Raw genomic sequence first — 17,952 nt, forward strand, 5'->3', positions numbered from 1 at the left:
CTGGGGAGGTGGACACACCCACTGAAGACCCAGGTGGAAAGGTCTGAACGGGGCAGCAGCGATGAAGAGCTTTACAAGGCAGTCAGGAGTTGAGGACAGGGGAGGTTAAAACAGATAAATCCAGGTTCTAATCATGGTCTCCATTTCAGTTCCTTCAGCCCCACTGAGCCTTAGTTTTCTCAATATAAATAATTATTTCCTTAGCATTAGAGAAGCATATAAGTAATCTGGATCAGAGACTCTCAGGTACTCATCTGAGGCAGCCACTGCCGACATGACCATGCACTATTATTAATAATAGCACATACGCTGTACAATATGATTACTAGTGATATTCAAATCATTAAAAAGAGTTCCAGGCTTGGTGCCTGTGCTCAGTGGTTAGGGCGCTGGCAGGTTTGAACCCGGCCTGGGCCTGCTAAACAACAATAACAACAACAACAAAATAGCCAGGCATTGTGGTGGGCACCTATAGTCCCAGCTACTTGGGAGGCAGAGGCAAGAGAATCGCTTAAGCCCAAGAGTTTGAGGTTGCTGTGAGTCGCGATGCCATGGCACTCTATTGAGGGTGACATATTAAGACTGTTTCAAAAAAAAAATGAAGAGTTCCAGGCACGTAGCAACTGTTATATATGTGTGTCCTAAGATACATGGATATACAATGCCTTTAATCCTCACAAGGACAACCCTGGGAAGGATTCATAGTATCCCCTTATTACATAATGCGGAAAGAGAAGAACAATGTGGTCCAGTAACTTGCTCAACGTCAAACACGTGCCAACTGGTGGAGCCATGATCTGAACCTGAGCAGTGTATCCAGTGTATCCAGAGTCTGTGATCTCAAGTATGACATTACATTGCTCCTTGAAAATTAGTCTCATTCTGGGGTTTTGAGAGCCCTTCTGTGCCAAGTCTCATTCTAAAATTACAGGGATACCAAGGAAGACGGGAAACAAATGAGGTGTGAGGCCCGGGACGGAAGACTCAAAGCTTGTCCTAAGCCAGAGGTGATGTGGAAGTCTGAGGGACAGTCTCTGGTCAGCCTGGGTATCATAAATAGCAGTTCTGGTTCAGAAGATGCCGAACTCACATAAAGAGGCGCAGAATGGTGATGTTCCAAACCATATTTCTGGTCTCCTTCTGGGCAAATATTTACAAATAGGAAATATTGGGTTTAGCTAAACTGAACACCAGAGTAGCTGTTTAACTTTCAGTGTGCTATTTTGAGTGGATGATTAAATATGCTTTTAAAAGTAGATTTGGTAATATTTTAGTCAATAAGCTTCTCCCTTGTAATGGTCTCAGAGGGTAAGGATGAATAAATAAATAGAGACCAGCTTCTGTCAGAACCACTCGACATGAGGGCAGAACGTCTAGCATTGCACGGTATTCTCTCTTAGTTGTTATCTGGAAAACAACTTCTAATATATAGGAGTAGAGAAAATGTTTCATTTAGCAATTTGCTAGGAGTGCCTGATTTAGGGAGTCTGGAGCAAACTGCCACAGGAAAACCTGAAGCTGAACATATGGACTTCCTGCTTCCTTCAACAAAATGTTTTACCCACTTTCTTTTTTTTATTAGAATAAATTTGAAAACATTTTCAGTATACTGTCTTGTTTTTTGGTTGCAGCCGTCATTGTTGTTTGGCAGGCCCAGGCTGGATTCGAACCCACCAGCTTAGGTGTATGTGGCTGGCGCCTTAGCTGCTTGAGCCACAGGCACCGAGCTTTGTATACTGTCTTGTTAAACAGGTGATGTCACAAATATAATAATGCTCACTGCCATCAATTAATTTTACATTTGACTTTTCAAAGTGTCAACATTATAGGCTAATTTCTAATTTCAGGCTGTTTTTCTTTTTATCTCCAATGAAAATACATCTTTTCACAGAAAATTACTTGAAATTGTGTAAGTAAAATTGCTCTTCTAACCCTCTGCTCTACTGAAAGTGACACTCAGAAAAAAAATTTAGTGGAAAACTGTGAACATGCAGACCGCAGTTCTGTCCTCACTCTGCCCTGAAGGCCTGAGACCCTTTGTGAAGCCCTGGGAACTGTAAGTTATTCAGCTGTTGTGAATGACAGCAATTTTTATTTTTTTGGAGGGAAAAAGGATCTTTTCCATAGAATGGCTTTAAGAGAAAAGGCAACCACAGAATATTTGGGGGATCAGAAATCTGGGAATGATGAAAGTTTCATTATGCTTACCATAGAATGGCACATAAACCAGACTTCTGATTCTTATCTTGCTAAGGAATCTTGATTACAGATTTTTACTCGCAAAATCAAATCTCCACTCTTTCTGGGGGTTTCTTAGGGAAATTATATAAGAATGCATAATGTTAGACCATGAAGAAACTCCTATGAAATCTCAGTGTCTTCTGTGGTGTATTCTTAGAAAAATACCCAAGAATATACCAAAGCCCAGACTATTCTCGGCTGTACCAACCAGTGCTGGGGCAGTAGACATTCTAAAAAGAGACCTGTGTCTTCTGCTAGACCATGTCATCTGATGCCGGCCCAGAGCTTCAGGAATTTCATGTCTAGCTTGTCTGTCCTCGATGTTTCTTGAACTGTGCTTAGTTTTGTGATCTTTTGTGAAATTAACAGTCTAGCTGCCAACTAGAGACTGAATTTTGAACACACAGCGCATGCTATAAGCTCTGGGTTGTGAGGCAGAAGTAAAGAATTTTTACTTATGACTGAGTTGTTTATCCAAAGAGTGAGCGTCCTTTGTGTTGGCAAACCACTCTCTCATTTGTCCTAGTGGTAACGTGGTCAGATGTTATCATCCCATCTTTTGACAGAAGAGGAAACTGAGGCTTAGGGGAGTTTCTGTGACTAGGCTGAGCTCACCCTGTCAGCAAGTGGGAGAGCTTTGATTTGAATCCAAAATGTGGACTGCTTCCACTACGGTATTACAAAAGCCAGATGTCTGAGATTGGCACGTTTCCTTGCATTTGCAAATAAGGAAGAAATTGACAGTCTGGTGTTTCCAGTGCAAAAAGCCACTCAAAAGATCATTCCGCTTTTGGATTGATTTACAGAAGGGACAGTTTTTAATTGCATCATAAAGATGATATTGAACCATGCTATCTTACAAAAATCCCACTTAACTCTGAATGACAGACTTATGACTCATTTAATTGTTCACTTCCTGAGATTTTGGGGCTGTCTGCAAAAAAATGAGGAGGTGTCTTCATTATTGACACAATCGCTCATTCTTCTAGTCATTTTTATAAACAAAAATATTGAGACAGTATAAATTACAGAGAACGTGATGGAAGAGAAAGAATAATTACTTGTGGTTTTAACATTTACACAAGTGCTGCGAACACATCAGAAGTTCCGCCTGTTCCAAGTGAGATGAGCTGCCCGGCCCCGGACCACTCGCCTCAGGGTTAGTAACCTCTCACTGTACTCCCCCCTCGGAGGTTGGGGTTCCGCCCCGCCCCCCCCCCCCCCCCACCCCCCCCCCCCCCCCCCCCCCCCCCCCCCGGCCATCTCCGTGAAGCCTGGCAGCCTGCTCTCCATCCAGTGCCCATTTGACAAATATCACTAAAACTGCATAAAACATGAATTTTTTGTCTAGAAAATCAAGAATCCAGATAATTATAATACCAACGATAGTGCATGTTTATTCACAAGCACTTACTCTGGAGCTGAAACTGCGCTAGAAACCTTGCACCATTTATTTCACTTACTATCTCACAACTAATTGGGAATTCACAGACTCGTCTAGGGCAATGATGCCGTCCCTAAAATAACTGTATAGCGTGGACTTTCCTTGATTATGGATATTATTATTCTGGATATCTGCCTCTGGATTATTTTCCCAAATTACTATTTGAGTAACAATTTGGCTCCATGGTTTCATAATCGTCACTGACTTGCTTATTATTAGAGCCAGCTAAAGATTCCCTTCTCATGACTGTTATGTAAGTTAATGTCATGATGTTTGCTATGTAAATTGGCTACAGCTTTACGTCTGCTCTTACTGCTATAATAACCTACGTTTCCCTCTCATACTTCAAATACAAAGCAATCAGTTCTTTGCCACAACTGGAGGTTGAAAAAATCGTGACGGGAACGCAGAGTGTCTAGTAAAACAGTTAACATTTAAATACAGAGTTCAGCTAAAACAATTAAAATGGAGTAATAATAAATAAACCTAATGAATACTTAGCACCCTGTGGACACATCTGTAGATTATACACTGAAACTATCTATTCATGTTTTTGGCACAATACAGATAGTTTCCTTTACCTTAAAGTAGCCAATAATCTTTCAAATATGAGCCTGTATGAAATTCAACTGAAATATACTATTTAAGTCGACTGCAAATTTAAGTGATTGGCAAAGGTTTGTCTAAAAACAGCAAGTTTTACTCTTGGCTGACAGACAGCCTTGAAGCCCTGAGTGAGAAAAGTCCCTGGTAAGTATAAAATTGATTTCCAAAAGAGGGGTTTTTTTAACCACATCCCCCTATCGGCATATGTAGTCCACTGATGCACAATGTCACCTCACCGATGATGATGAAAAAAGCTTTCCTTTCCATGATATCTCCAAATAAAACCTTCTGGTGATGCCAAAAATAGGAAGAGGGAACTCAGTAATATGGCGGGAAAAAAAGACTGCTATGAGAGAAAAAGACAAATTTAGAGTGAAACTAGTATTTTAGTGAAACTACATTTTGAGTGAAAATATTAACTGCTTGAATTTAGTATTAGAAATAGCTGAAGTTTTATTACGAATCACACTCTTAAGTCAATAGGATATGAGAAAAGAGACTGGTTTTCACACTGCTTTACCGAATATACTGGAGGCGTGGGGGATAAAAAGGATACAGTTTATGGGCTCAGAAAACACAATAAATAAGGGTCTGAAGTCTGCTGAAACACTTGCTTGGTGGTTAGACTTTACAATTTTTCTTTTCCCTCTGGAAATCAAGCTCCTTTAAGCATTAAGCCAGACTTTACATCCTGATTTAACCTGTAACATTTTTCATTTGTCTTCTCTTCAGCCCACCTGCCTTGCTACTTTGCCATCAGCTTCCAGAGAGTGGTGTCAGGGGCCTGATTTATCTATACTTTGCCCAGTTTTGTATATGGGGAGTGGGCACTGATTCTCTCCACAGGGGCTACGTATCACATGCTGTAGATCAATGAGTTAGAGGACTAAGTATATTTATCCCTTTAATAAATCTTGATAACCTTGGTTTGAGTTAAAAATATCATTGCTTTCATAGATGAAGATAATAATACAGTAATGTTGTTAGATCTTACGTTTTGAGGGAATTCCCAAGGTAAAATTCAGACTTTTTTTCAGAGCCATTCAAACTACCAGAATAAGACTTTCAAAACAAAATTCAACTATTAACCTAGATTTTTTTTTTCATTTTCTGCCTAATTATATTTTAAAAGGTAACATAACATTATATCTTTATATCAATAATTAGTTTTGTTTTCAAGAGTGGTTAGGTGAGGTGTCTTTTCTCCTTTCTTGAATATTGCACTCTGTATCTGCAGAGTTATGTCAGGCAACCACAACAAAAAAATGAAAGTTGTTGAAGCCAGTTTTTTAGACTAAATTTTAAACCACTTTATTGGTATGTTAAATCGTTGAGTAAGAATCGCAGAGAAGTCTTTTGCTGGTAAGGAAGTCAGCCAAGAAATTTTTGAGAAGTCTTGAAAAACAATGGTACTCGTACAGAAAAATGGAGCATTGTGTGATCTGTCCTCTTCCCACCTTAGTTCTATTTTGTAATATGCTGAATTTTTTTTCAACGTTAAATTACAAAAAATATGTAGCAAAGGTTTTATAAGATCATACAACACTATGTGTAAATGAATTGCAAAGATTTTGTGTTTTAACCCCAAGTATAGTACTGAGTTTAAAGATGCTAAGTGATGACCCAGGGCCTTGCGAGCTGGAGCCTCTCCAGAGTCTGAAAACCAGGGCCCCTTACTCACTGCTCAGTAGTCATCCTCAGCAGTACACGGTCACCATCCAGTTTTCATGTATTTAGCTGACAGAAATTAAGCATTCCAGAAGTGACAATGCTTGACAACCAAATGCATAAAATAGTAAACAATTACCAATCAAAATAAGGACACAGCTGTTAGTTTCTTTTTATATAAAATTATATCTAATTTACAATAAATGCCAATTAAAATTATTAACCAATATACATAAATCTCCTTGCCTTATTGTCAAATAGCTATGTGGATTGTACAATTCTCTTAAATTTTCAAAGGGATTCCTAAAGACTTTTCTTCCCCCCCCTTCTTTTTTTGATCTCAATCATAAATCAGTAAATCCTGGAGCATCCTGGTCCTTTCTACCCAATAAAAGGCAACCATGTCATCAAAGTGAAAACCTAACAGGACAGTGAATAATCCAGTATAGGGCACTGCTGGGCTAATGATGATTATTACATTAAATCTAATGATTACAAAAACTCAACTCAACTTGATCTTGCAATCATCAATATCCACTCAGAGCAGTATGTAAAAGGCTTTGATGTACAGAGGTATGACCAAATGTAATTCTAAGGCAGTGATTTTCCATTTTGGTTATTGAGAGGAAAGAACTCAGTAGTGGATGAATAACTATCAACTGAAACGTAGAAACATCACTATTGCAGTGTGTTTTAATGACTTGCTGTAAATGTCTCTTACGCTGAGAGTACCACCCCATCCTGTTACTTTTTTTTTTATTACCTTTTGCCTTCATCTTTAAAAGTATTTCAATTTAAGAGACGACAAAAGGCTCATTGCTTTTTTTTTAGATCATAAATACATTTATGCCATCATAAGATTCAATGTGTTGATTATTTGTACACATCGGAATGCTTCCATCCTACTAAGCAACACAGCTTTCATTGCTTTAAGAGGTCAACCCACATGTCATTTACTGCTGAACATGGGCTCTTTAGGTTTTCCTTTAAGAATATTAGGGAAGTTAGCACAACTTTGCTTTATTGGTCAAAGGTACTCAGCTACGTAATCAAATAGTTAATTAGACATTATTTTTTTGTGAATTACACATCAAGGGTATCATATCCCACTTTACAAAGGCTTTAAAATTTATTAAAACTTTAAGTCTAGATCAACTTCTCCGTTCTTCAACTAACAAACATTTACTGAATATGTGCTGGGTGCTCACTCTGACATGCTAAGCTGGGAATACAAATTAAGTCACAGTTTGTCCCTGGAGAGCTGGGTGTCCAAAGAATGCCCAGACACTGCAGTCAGCCCAGTGAGATGTGCAAACTCAGGGAGAGAGAATTATGAAAGAGTCAGGAGAGGGTTTCCTGAGTGGCTGATCTAAATTCAGATGGATGATCAGGAGTGCTCAGTGGCAGGAAGGGGGCGGGTAGGTGCTAGGAATGCACAGGTGAAGGCGAGTGGCCTTGACATTGTTTAGAAAGTGGCAATGTAGCGTAGTAGACATGGAGAGCATAGCACACACTCTGAAGCCACATTGGTTGTTTCTACTTTGGGCAGTGACTTAACCTCCTTGTGCCTCACTTTTCCCATCTACAGAATGGGTATGATCTAAATATCTACTATGTAGGACTGTTATGAGAATGAACAAGTTCCTTTCTGTAAAGCATACAGTAAGAACAATTAAATGTTTGCTGTCTTTGGAGGTGGAGAGCAGGTTCTTTCTGGCAGTGGCAGAAGGGAAGAAGGTTCAGGCTGCAAAGTAGGAAAGAGCCAGAGATAAAAGGCTCACAGTAATTCTCAAAGAGTTGGGAAGCCACGGTTTGGCTGGATTTGCAGCATGTGAACGATGCCCTACACTTGTTTTGGGATCTGAGAAAGACCTATTAGTCCCAGGGAGATTGGAACTGGATGCAACTGGAACTAGGGAGATAAATTAAGAAGCCCTAGAAACAGTTCTGGAGTGTCTGTATGAGTCTGAACTGGAACAGTGGGTTGAGAGTGGAGAGAGAAGGGCAGATCTGGGAAACCCTGGAGGCAGAGCTGGTAAGACTTGGTGACCACTAAATGGTGCGATGAGGGAGAGGGATGGCTCAGGGACCAGACAGGAAAGAGGCTCTGCTTTACGATCAAGCTGAGCTGAAAGAAAGAATGCTCACTTTCTGGTCCTTTGGTTTTTACAGGCACACAACCAATGTCAAATTTACTTCTTTCCTCACAAGACAGTCCCCCCTTCTAACAAGTCAAAATAACTGGATTTTGAAAAAACCACAAAAGCTAAAGGATTGAACTTACTGCAATCTTGCCACTTGGCCTCAGAGTTTCTACCTTTATCTGAGATCTTGAATTTCAATGACAAGATTCAAAATTTGGAAGGTTATCTTTTGGCCATTTTGCTTTAGTTTCCTTTTCTGAAATGCAGAGACATTCTGGCTGGCCTTGTTTCCCCCTGGTGTTATGTGATTCTCTGACATCAGCACAGATATACTCAGTTTGACATAGGATACCGGCCAGCATGAGACAGAAGGGGAAGACGGCTGAGTTGACGAGCAGGACATGACAGCGGAGCTCAGGACTAAGTGACATCTATAACAGGTGTTCCTTGGAATGAGAGTTAGAGAGGGCTTCCTCTATTTTTAAAAAAATAGGTAAGCAACTTTCACAACTATAGAAGCTGTGAAGACTACATGCTCCTGGCTGCAAGATACAATCAAGGTACAATATTTATTATCGTCCGGGTAGACCGACTGAGGGTCTTTCTTTTTGTTTCCTTCTATTTTAGAGTTAGAAGATTCTCATGACTTTGGCAAAGGTCCTGAGATACGAGGATGAAGTTGCTAAGGTCTATAAGATTGTGTTAGTTCAGTGACACTACTGCCTATCTATGGTAAATGTTTCTGCATACAAGATTAAGAGTCTTCTCCATCCCTGGACAACCATTACAACTCAGCGGGATTGTAGAGCATTCTAGCCGTTAAGCAGTAGCAAAAAGCCACTTCCACCCCTGTTTTTTTCCACTTATTTTTTTTTTAATTACATCTAATGACAAATAGAACCACTCCTAGATGTGCTCCTAACAGCAAGCAAACTGGTGCAGTGAGATCCTGGATAAAACATGGTAACATCTTGATAACATCTTGGTCTTATATCACGGTCTTTGCGAACCCCAGATTCTTAGTCCTCACCATTCTCTCTAACCATAGTATTTGGCAGAGACTTGAATGCAAGAAGCTCTGGTCTGGATTTGATCTGCTTGCCTAATTCTGAGGCTACAGACCACAAAGTGTTTTTTTTGAGGGAAAATAAAAAATGAGCCTTTCATTTCAGTTTCCAGAAAAATACTACTTTGAGTTTACTCACTAATTTGATGCTACCTAATTTTCAAAAGATACATAAAACAGAAGCCAGTACTATTCACCCTGCTGGTCGATTCACTGCGGAGCTCTAAGACTTTTCTTCATTACTCAAGGAATTAGTGAAGTGCCAACATCAGAAGCTAGAAACACTACCCCCAAATGCACGTATTTCTAAAACTGGTTTTATACCAATTTCCTTTATCTTTTTTCTTACAATTAGAAGGCTATTACATTTGACTATGGCAAAACATTTTAATTAGGCTATCCAAGGATATTTCAATAAACTTGAAATTTTTTGACATTTCAAACATAACCTCGTGTCACTCATGCTTGCCTCCTATTTTGAAGTATAGCATGTTCCAGCTGCAGAAATTACCATGGTTACTTGTTATGCCACTAGTGAACTGCGGATGGCATTCAAAAGTATTGTGCTGTCTTGCCTCTGCATTAAAAATGACATAAATATCTTAATAATCACAATATTATGAATTAATATGGAACTTAGAGAAATGTGACGCTGAGACAGTTGGTCAGAGTGTAAAAGCCAAGATGTATTAAGGGTCTTTTTTGGGGTTCTTTGTGTTCTTAAAGAACTCATTTTAATGCCAAATGTGACTTGTTTTAGTAACCCGTGATTGTAATCTCTTTCTCTCCTTTCCTTGATGTACTCTCCTTTAGAAATGTGCAGGAATTCAGTGCATCTCTGGGATTCACACTGAACGACAAATGATCAACATTAAGGGGAAACACTAAAACAGTATCTGAAGTATTCTGGTGTCCAGGGATAGTATCTAGCATTATGTTGAGTTAATCTAAGCCCCCAATTCTCTGCTGGCCAGAGTTTTATTTGAAGTTTTATTTAAGGAAGGTTCTAGGATTTTTTTTTTTGAAACAGAGTTTTACTCTGTTGCCCTCAGTAGAGTGCTGTGGCATCATAGCTCACAGCAACCTAAACTCTTGGGTTCAAGTGATTCTCTTGCCTCAGGCTCGAGTAGATGAGAATACAAGTGCCTGTCACAACACCCGGCAGTTATAGAGACGGGTCTTACTCTGGTTCAGGCTGGTCTGAACTCCTGAGCTCAGGCCATCCACCGGCCTTGGCCTCCCAGAGTGCTGGGATCATAGGTGTGAGCCACGCATGGCACCCAGCTTTAAGGAAGGTTCTAGTTAATAAGTGGTTTTCTTCTAAGTTACTATTTAACTACTCCTGCTTCAGAAAAGTGCTTTAGAAACTCGTGGGGTCATTTTTCCGTGCCTCTCACAGACCTCTCAACTTTAACTGTTCAGAAGACTTAGTCCTGCCAACCGCCTGGTGGGAGCGCTCTGAGCGAAGCTGTGTCCTGAGCACAGAAGCCGAGCTTACCTGCGCTGGTGCCTGCACCGGACGTGAGGTCTCCACCCATCAGACCACCTACGGATTAAAGAGGAAGATCAAAAGGAGAAAGGCTAAAGGCCCACAGAACAGAACACTCTACCTTTAGCAACCTCGCTATTTTGTCCTCTCCGACAGTCATAAACTTGGAAAGTACTACCCAAGTCAGATGGCTGACATTTGTTTTATTGTGACATGCTGTGCTCAAAACGTTAAAAATACATTCAATCACTGACATTTGGCAGAATCTTTTTTCTAAGAAAGATTACATTTAAAAAATCCAGTCTTTGAATGGTCTCTGCATTTGTATTATTTCCAAGTCTAGGTTTTTCCTAAGCAGATGTTTTATAGAAAGTAAAAAAAAAAAAAATAAAGAATAAGGTCTTCTTTGTGTTCAGTTAATCACACATTTGATGCTTAGTTCTTTGTAAATAGTATATTTCATACTACTAATTTTATGCAATGTGCACTGCCCAGAATTTTGATCATTTCACGAATCTTCCTACATTTCCTACTCAAATCTTACTAACTGACACAACAAAATAAATTTTCACTGGCCACAAATTTAGAAGCGTATTCGTATTCATCACTTTCTTAAGAAAGTACGTAAAAATTTGGCAATGTTTATTTATGGGAGCTGAGATTCTTCAGTATGATAGTGAATACAATAATTACTTTCAGTTTTTAAGAAATCAGATTTGGTCAAAAGAATAATAGTTAAGAATATCGTCTAGATTTTCTAATTGCTTCTAAGTGATACTCTGTAATTACTGGTTAGTTTAGGTTTTGGGATTAAAAGAGAACGTTCATTACATTTTAAGCAAATGTTTTATTATTTCCAATCAAATAGTATTTTAGAAATAAAGTATCAGAATTTTAAAAAATTAGCATGAGTTTATCAAATAAGACACTCAACTGTATTTGAGTAAGGTCTCAAAGGAAATTTTATATGAATTTAAAATCTATATAAAAAAATTCAAATATGGTCAAAAGCCAAGACAACGGCATAGTTAAGCCCTACGTACACATTCCCAGACTCAAGGCTTATCAAGATTTTTTATTTGACTGATTTTAATTGTATTTTCTTTAGGAAGTTTCTGTAATAAAATAATCAATACATACTTAGTTCTAATTTTAGTAAGGCAGATATGCCATTATTCTAAAGGAAAAATCTGTTCATGAGAAATTTTAATTCGGTTTATGTGTGCCTAAAATATATTAAAAACTTCCTGTGGAGAACTTTCTTAAAAATAAAACGTAAATATGTAACTGTTTGCTGTGCGTGATTTAGCAATACAATTATTTTTGAAACTGCTTTTGGAAATACAAAGTAATGGTTTAGTTATATTCAATATCCACTGACTTAGTTCCTACTGTGAGTCTGGCAAATCAAGAGAATATTCTTCTCTTAAAGCATCTTTAGACCCAGTTTGGGAAATAGCCACATATTACATACAGTTCATCAGAATGTATTCTGCTTGATCTAAGTACTAAGAATGGTGAGCTTTTTCTGAGCAAGAATTTCTTTTCTCTCAGGCACTGTGAAGTGAACAACAGTAAGGATCTTTCCGAAGCATAAAGACAAATTTGTGGCAGGTGCACGTGTGTTTATGACGTGCTCTTTATTTCTGACTCAGCTTTGTTTTTATTTCATAGGTTTTGTAAATGACACTATCTTATCGTATTTCCCTTCTGCCTTTGTGGAATAAGTTACTGCATAAACAAATAAATAAAAAGTGACCAAGTATTCAATAACTAAATGGGATAAATGCTATTATAGAACACAGGGAAAGGCTTCACAGAAGAGGCGATACCTCCCTACCAGGAGGAGGGAGAATGGCATTTTGGGCATGGGAGAGCAGCAGCCAGTGCATGGAGGCGGATATTTGACATCCTGTTTGAGAGTGTGTGGTTGAAAGATTGCCACAGGAGGAGATAAGTGGTAGATTGTAAAGATACGTTGCAGACCATGAAAGATTTTCTAAGATATACTAAATTGTTTAGGCTTTATCATGTAGAAGACCTAGCAGGAGATTGGATGTTAAGTAATACAGTAACATAAATGGAAAACCAGAAAGCATCTTGGGGATAAAATAGCCTTGGTTTCTATGCAAAGTGGTTCCTTCCAATGACCAGGGAATGTGACAACTCCACGAGGACGTACCTGTGTTACCTGCACTTGGAGGTCGATGTGTTACACCAGGAGACATGCTATTCCTCTGCAGAGAAGGGTGGGCCAGTGGCAAAAGGTTGGGGTTTCCCAGTGAGCTGACGGGGTTGCTGTACACCAAGCTGTTGTGGCTGGACACTGGGATGGAGACTGGCATCTCAAAGTTGGGAGGTGGAACAGCCTGCGGGAACAGAAAACAAAACAAAGCAAAACAAACGTGGGTCAAAGCCAACAACAGTGACAGAAGCTCTCAAGTGCAGACAGCTTTTATTATTGCGAGAAAAATTCCAAATTCCAAACCGCCTGGTGTCTAGAAGACCATTAAGAAAAGCTCTCAAGATGTTCAGATCATAAATTGATTTCTTTAATGCACTTAGAGAAGTCTTTCTTCACAACTATGAAAAAATGTTTCACTTTTATTTAAGACAAAGCCCCGTTTCATTAGACCCCATTGTCTTTGAATTCCATTCTGTTAAGTAATAATTGTTCATTTGTGATATCTGAATCTGGTGCCAGAAATGACTGCAAGATCAAAGGTACATGATTGTGATGACTTCACAGAGAAAAAGGAGGATTAAAATGCAAACCAGAGCCTTTGGTTTAATTGCTTATTGAAGCATATTTATGCAGAAGTTTAATGATATAAAATCATCCCTAGGCACGTGAGCAGCACATATACCTTAATTATTATTTTTAAAAGTCTCTCTTTTAAAAGTAACTCTGAAGATAATAGGCATTTTTAAGATACAGGATTCAACAGAGCATGGATCATTCAATAATTCACATTTTAAAGTGATAGTTGAGAAAGTATGTCACACTTCACATTTCTGGTATATACTGTCACCGACAAATGGCAAGACCTGTTGGCAAATATTGAGTGAAGCCGTGCGGATGTCTAATTAGAGCAATTCAGGTCTCCATGATTGATTTTTTGGTATTTGGCAATTTAAGTAAAAATCATGTTTATGTTTCTGCTTGCACTAACTAGATTGATCACAGCTGTAACTACCCTTCTTTTCTGTTGTCATTTTTAGCATTACAAAGAAAAGTACTGTTTGAATATAACGCAGATGACTCACAATGTCAGAGCACACGGCACCCTTAATAAAAAAGGAAACACAGGGAACCGGATTGGTCCATGGTGCTCCCTCGGGGCTCTCAGTAAGTCACTGTGCAAGTTTAAATGCACATGCGCACACGGCTCGTTATTTTTTATGTGTCTGTTTGTTTACTATTTTTTCCTCTAGTAGCAATGTCAACTTCCTGTTCCTACTGTACTGGCTGGCCTGTGTCACATGTCATGCTCTGTGACACTTCTGTGCCACCTTGGTGAGGATCACAATATTATTCACTTTTTACTTTTATCCTCCTATTTTTTTTTTTTTTTGAGATAGAGTCTCACCATGTCACCCTCAGTAGAGTACTGTGGCGTCACAGCTCACAGCAACCTCAGATCCTTGAGCTCAAGTGATACTCTTGTCTCAGCCTCCTGAGTAGCTGGGATTACAGGCGCCCGCAAAAACACCTGACTAGTTTTTCTATTTTTAGTAGAGATGGGGTCTCATTCCTGCTCAGGCTGGTCTGAACTCCTGAGCTCCAGCCTGGAGATCCACCTGCCTTGGCCTCCCAGATCGCTCAGATTAAAGGCATGAGTCATCGTGCCCAGTGCTCCCTTGTTATTTCTTTTTCTTTTCTTCCACGTTCCGGACATGTCAATATTGGCAAGAGCAAATGTTTCACAACACTTCCCTTTTTTTTGTTTTTGATTCTTCATTGTTTTTGAGGGGAAATAAAAATCTTCAAATGATACATTAATATGGTCATTCTGCATCAGGCTTTGACTGTCATAAACAGGGTAACTGGAAACAATTTTTGGATAAACACCACGATATAAAGCAATATAAATGATAAGACATCGAAGAATGAATATATACTCAAATTCCCAGGCCCTTTTTAAACAACAAAAAAATTAGAGTATGTTGTAAAGGTCCATAGAGTGAATAAAATATTGCAGTTCTTCACTAAAGGCCACAAAAGAGTTTCTCTACCACACCTAAGGAAACCAGGTAAGCCACTGAACCAAGTGCTCTCTATCTGCCCAGCCGGATCCCCCTCCATCCTCTTCACTCTGCTGACCCTCAAGGAACTGACCCTCCAGACTGGATCAACCAGGCTCATCAGGCTTCCTGTCCCCTCTGGCTGCCAACTGGCCAGTGGTGGAGGCACAGCAGACAGCAGGAGGATGGGGAGCGGGAGGGGAGAGAGGTCAGGGCGCTTTCTCTGCTAGCATCCTGCTGGCTGGGCCCGAGTGAGGCTGCCTTCCTCCAGTGAAGGCCGTGTGCCTTTTGGGTTGCTGGGCCCTGGAGACGTCAACCTTGCTGTGCTCTGCTCGCTCCTTCCCTACTTCAGGCCTAGAGGTGGTAACAGCTTCTAGGTTGCAAACCCTAATGCCGTTCAGTACTTTCTTGGGTTTCCCTTAACTCCACCCACACCTTTCAATAAACTCTCTTTAACGCCCTTTTGACTTTGCCACCTGTGTCCTGCTGTCCTGTTGGGCTGTAACAGTAACTCTCCAGATCTAAGAGACTGGTACTCTACAGTGGTGGGACTATCTCTTTAGTGAGATTTTGGAAATCTATTGGACTATCTTTGGGCTTCACGATGATTGGGGGTGTGGTTACTGCCCTGGTTCCAGCACTATCAGCTCCTACTGGGATCACTGCAGTCACATCCTTCCCAATTCTGTCCTTGCAGAACAGACAGATCTTTCAAAAACACTAAGTCGTGACAACAGTCCAGAGCTCTCATTTTGCTCAGAGTGAAAGCCCAGCTCTTCCACCAGTCTGCAAAGCCCTCTAAGTCCCCAGCTTGTGCCAACCTCCATCATCTCATCACCTAACACCCTCTGCCTTTCACCCTCATTCTTGTCTCATTTCCATGGCAACCTCCATCACCTCCGTCAAGTCTCTGCTCACAATCTGGCCTCTCCTTGGACGCCCACCCTGACCACTCTGATCTTGCAACTTGTTTCCCTCTAACCCCACCTCCTGCTCTCTTTCCCCTGCTCTTCTTTCTGCTTGTTTATAAGATCAGTTATGACGTTGGTAAATAATGCCCCCTTTTACCAAGGCACTCAAGCTCTTTTGCTATAAGGCAACACAAAGCCTACTCTACCCTTTAGTACATGAAGGGGCTGTCCTGATAGGAAATCTAAGCTTGCCACTTACTCCAAGTGATTTACTGAGCAGGCACAGCGCTGTATAATCTACATGCACAACATGATCTAACTCTTCCAACACCCCTTCCTTGTAGGTCTAATTCTTCCCTTTTTAAATTGGTGAGATTAAGTAAGTGGCCCAAGGTCACCTCACTAGCCACTGGGTCTGTTGCTTTTGCTACTAAGTCACTGTGTGACACTGTAGAAGTTTTTGGGTAGAAATAGAACACTGCAGTCAGAATCATACTGCTGAGTGAATAAGGGCTGGAAATTAGAAGCTTTGTATTTGTGGGCCACACAAGTAACAAGCTAAACGGTTTTCATGGAATGTGGGGGAGCACCCATCCACATCACAGTGACTAAGGTCCTGGGCCAAAATAAAGCTCAAAGACTCCCCTCTTCCATATTCATTTAGGGCTGGTATCTGCAAGCTACCTTTTAGTTACAAATGTTTTAATGAGTATTCCCTGTTACTACTGATAAACTATTACTGGGTACCTAAGGATTAGCTACAAGCCTCTACCTCCCCTCATATTCTAGCAAATGCTGATTATGTCTCAGCAGAGAGCAAAGCCCTGCCTCCACCTATGTGATTATATGTGCATCCAAAATACAGAGGATTATTTTATCTTTTATTTTTTTGAGACAGACTCTTAACTTTGTGTCCTGGGTAGAGAGCCATGCTTTCAGATCTCACAGGAACCTCAAACTCTTGGGCTCAAGTGATCGATCCCTTGTGGATTATTAATAATCAGGGCTTGAGTTCTTACTATTGAACAACCAGTTCAGTGAAAGTTGCTTTACTGCTTCCTTCCTCCATTGTTCCCAAGAATTAATTACTCAAGTTTCCAGAATTCTGGACCATAAACAGTTTGACGATTATTGTAAAACTGATTTGTGATTGGCTAAAGAGCTGTCAAACAGAATTATGTTATCAGAGTAAATGTCAAAAATTCAGAATTTATAACATATGCCAACATCCTTTGTGTTCTCTTTAACTTTTGCTTTGTTTCCTCATCTGTATCAGGAACTACCTACAATAATTTTGAGGGCAAATTATAAGCTTAAAAATGGCTACACTGAGAAGATACTTTAGAGAATCAGCAGGAACATCAGCCTTTCTACCAGAAAGCCCAGCTGCAGTCCAGCTGATGTGATAAATTGCCATTTAACCGGGCAGGTCATTTAATTTCCTCTGACCTCGATTTCCTTATCTGAGCCATGAAATGATCATATCCATAAAGGGACCACACTGCTGTCAACATTTTGTGGACTGCCAGGGCTGTAACAACTGACCTCATTCTTTTTCTTTTTGGCTTTTCAAAATTAAGAAATTTTAAAGCATCTACGCTTAAAAGATATTTTACCTAAGCTGAAAAAGTGGTTTAAAACTCAGAAACTTGCAAATATCTCAAGGCTGGGCTCCAATCAAATTTTAAGAGCACTAGACACAGGAAGAAGGAACTTGGGATGGTCAAATAAAATGCTCTGGGCAGAACAGCCTATGTAATTGGCGGGGCCCAAGGCAAAATGAAAATGTGGGCCCCTTGTTTAAAACAGTGACAGCAGGGTGTTTAACTGAGGCCAGCCCTCAGCGTCCCTCAGAGGGCAGGGCAGGTTGCCTGCCCCTGGAGCGGGTGCTGGCTCTGGGAGACGCAGACAGGACAGCCACAAAGCTTCAGTCTCCGCCCCTGAATAGAGTGATCATAGTCACTGAAGCAAGTCATCGTTTTTGGCAACTCTTATCCAAAACCCACTGTTTCCTCAAACTTACTACAAGGAAAAGTCCAATAAGAAAATCAAATGAAATGTTTTTAATAAAATATTTTTAGTTAATGGGCCTTGTTTAATTTAATGTGACTGATTGAACTTAATTCTTTTCTTTTGCC

General features: G+C 40.0%; 1 protein-coding gene across 9 annotated transcripts in view; it reads right to left on the reverse strand.

Moving 5' to 3' along the window:
• MEF2C (myocyte enhancer factor 2C) overlaps positions 1-17,952 on the reverse strand; it is a 172,145-nt gene that overhangs the window by 19,281 nt on the left and 134,912 nt on the right. For all 9 annotated transcript variants that reach the window (XM_003785968.1, XM_003785969.1, XM_023510873.1 and 6 more), the window contains 2 exons: positions 12,841-13,027; positions 10,668-10,715 (listed from right to left, as the gene is read on the reverse strand). In XM_003785968.1, the coding sequence (XP_003786016.1) occupies positions 10,668-10,715; positions 12,841-13,027 (235 nt within the window). The remainder of the gene's footprint in view (positions 1-10,667; positions 10,716-12,840; positions 13,028-17,952) is intronic.

The sequence above is a fragment of the Otolemur garnettii genome, unplaced genomic scaffold (genome assembly GCF_000181295.1).
Source record: "Otolemur garnettii isolate 467f Iridium unplaced genomic scaffold, OtoGar3 scaffold00017, whole genome shotgun sequence".
NCBI lineage: Eukaryota > Metazoa > Chordata > Mammalia > Primates > Galagidae > Otolemur > Otolemur garnettii.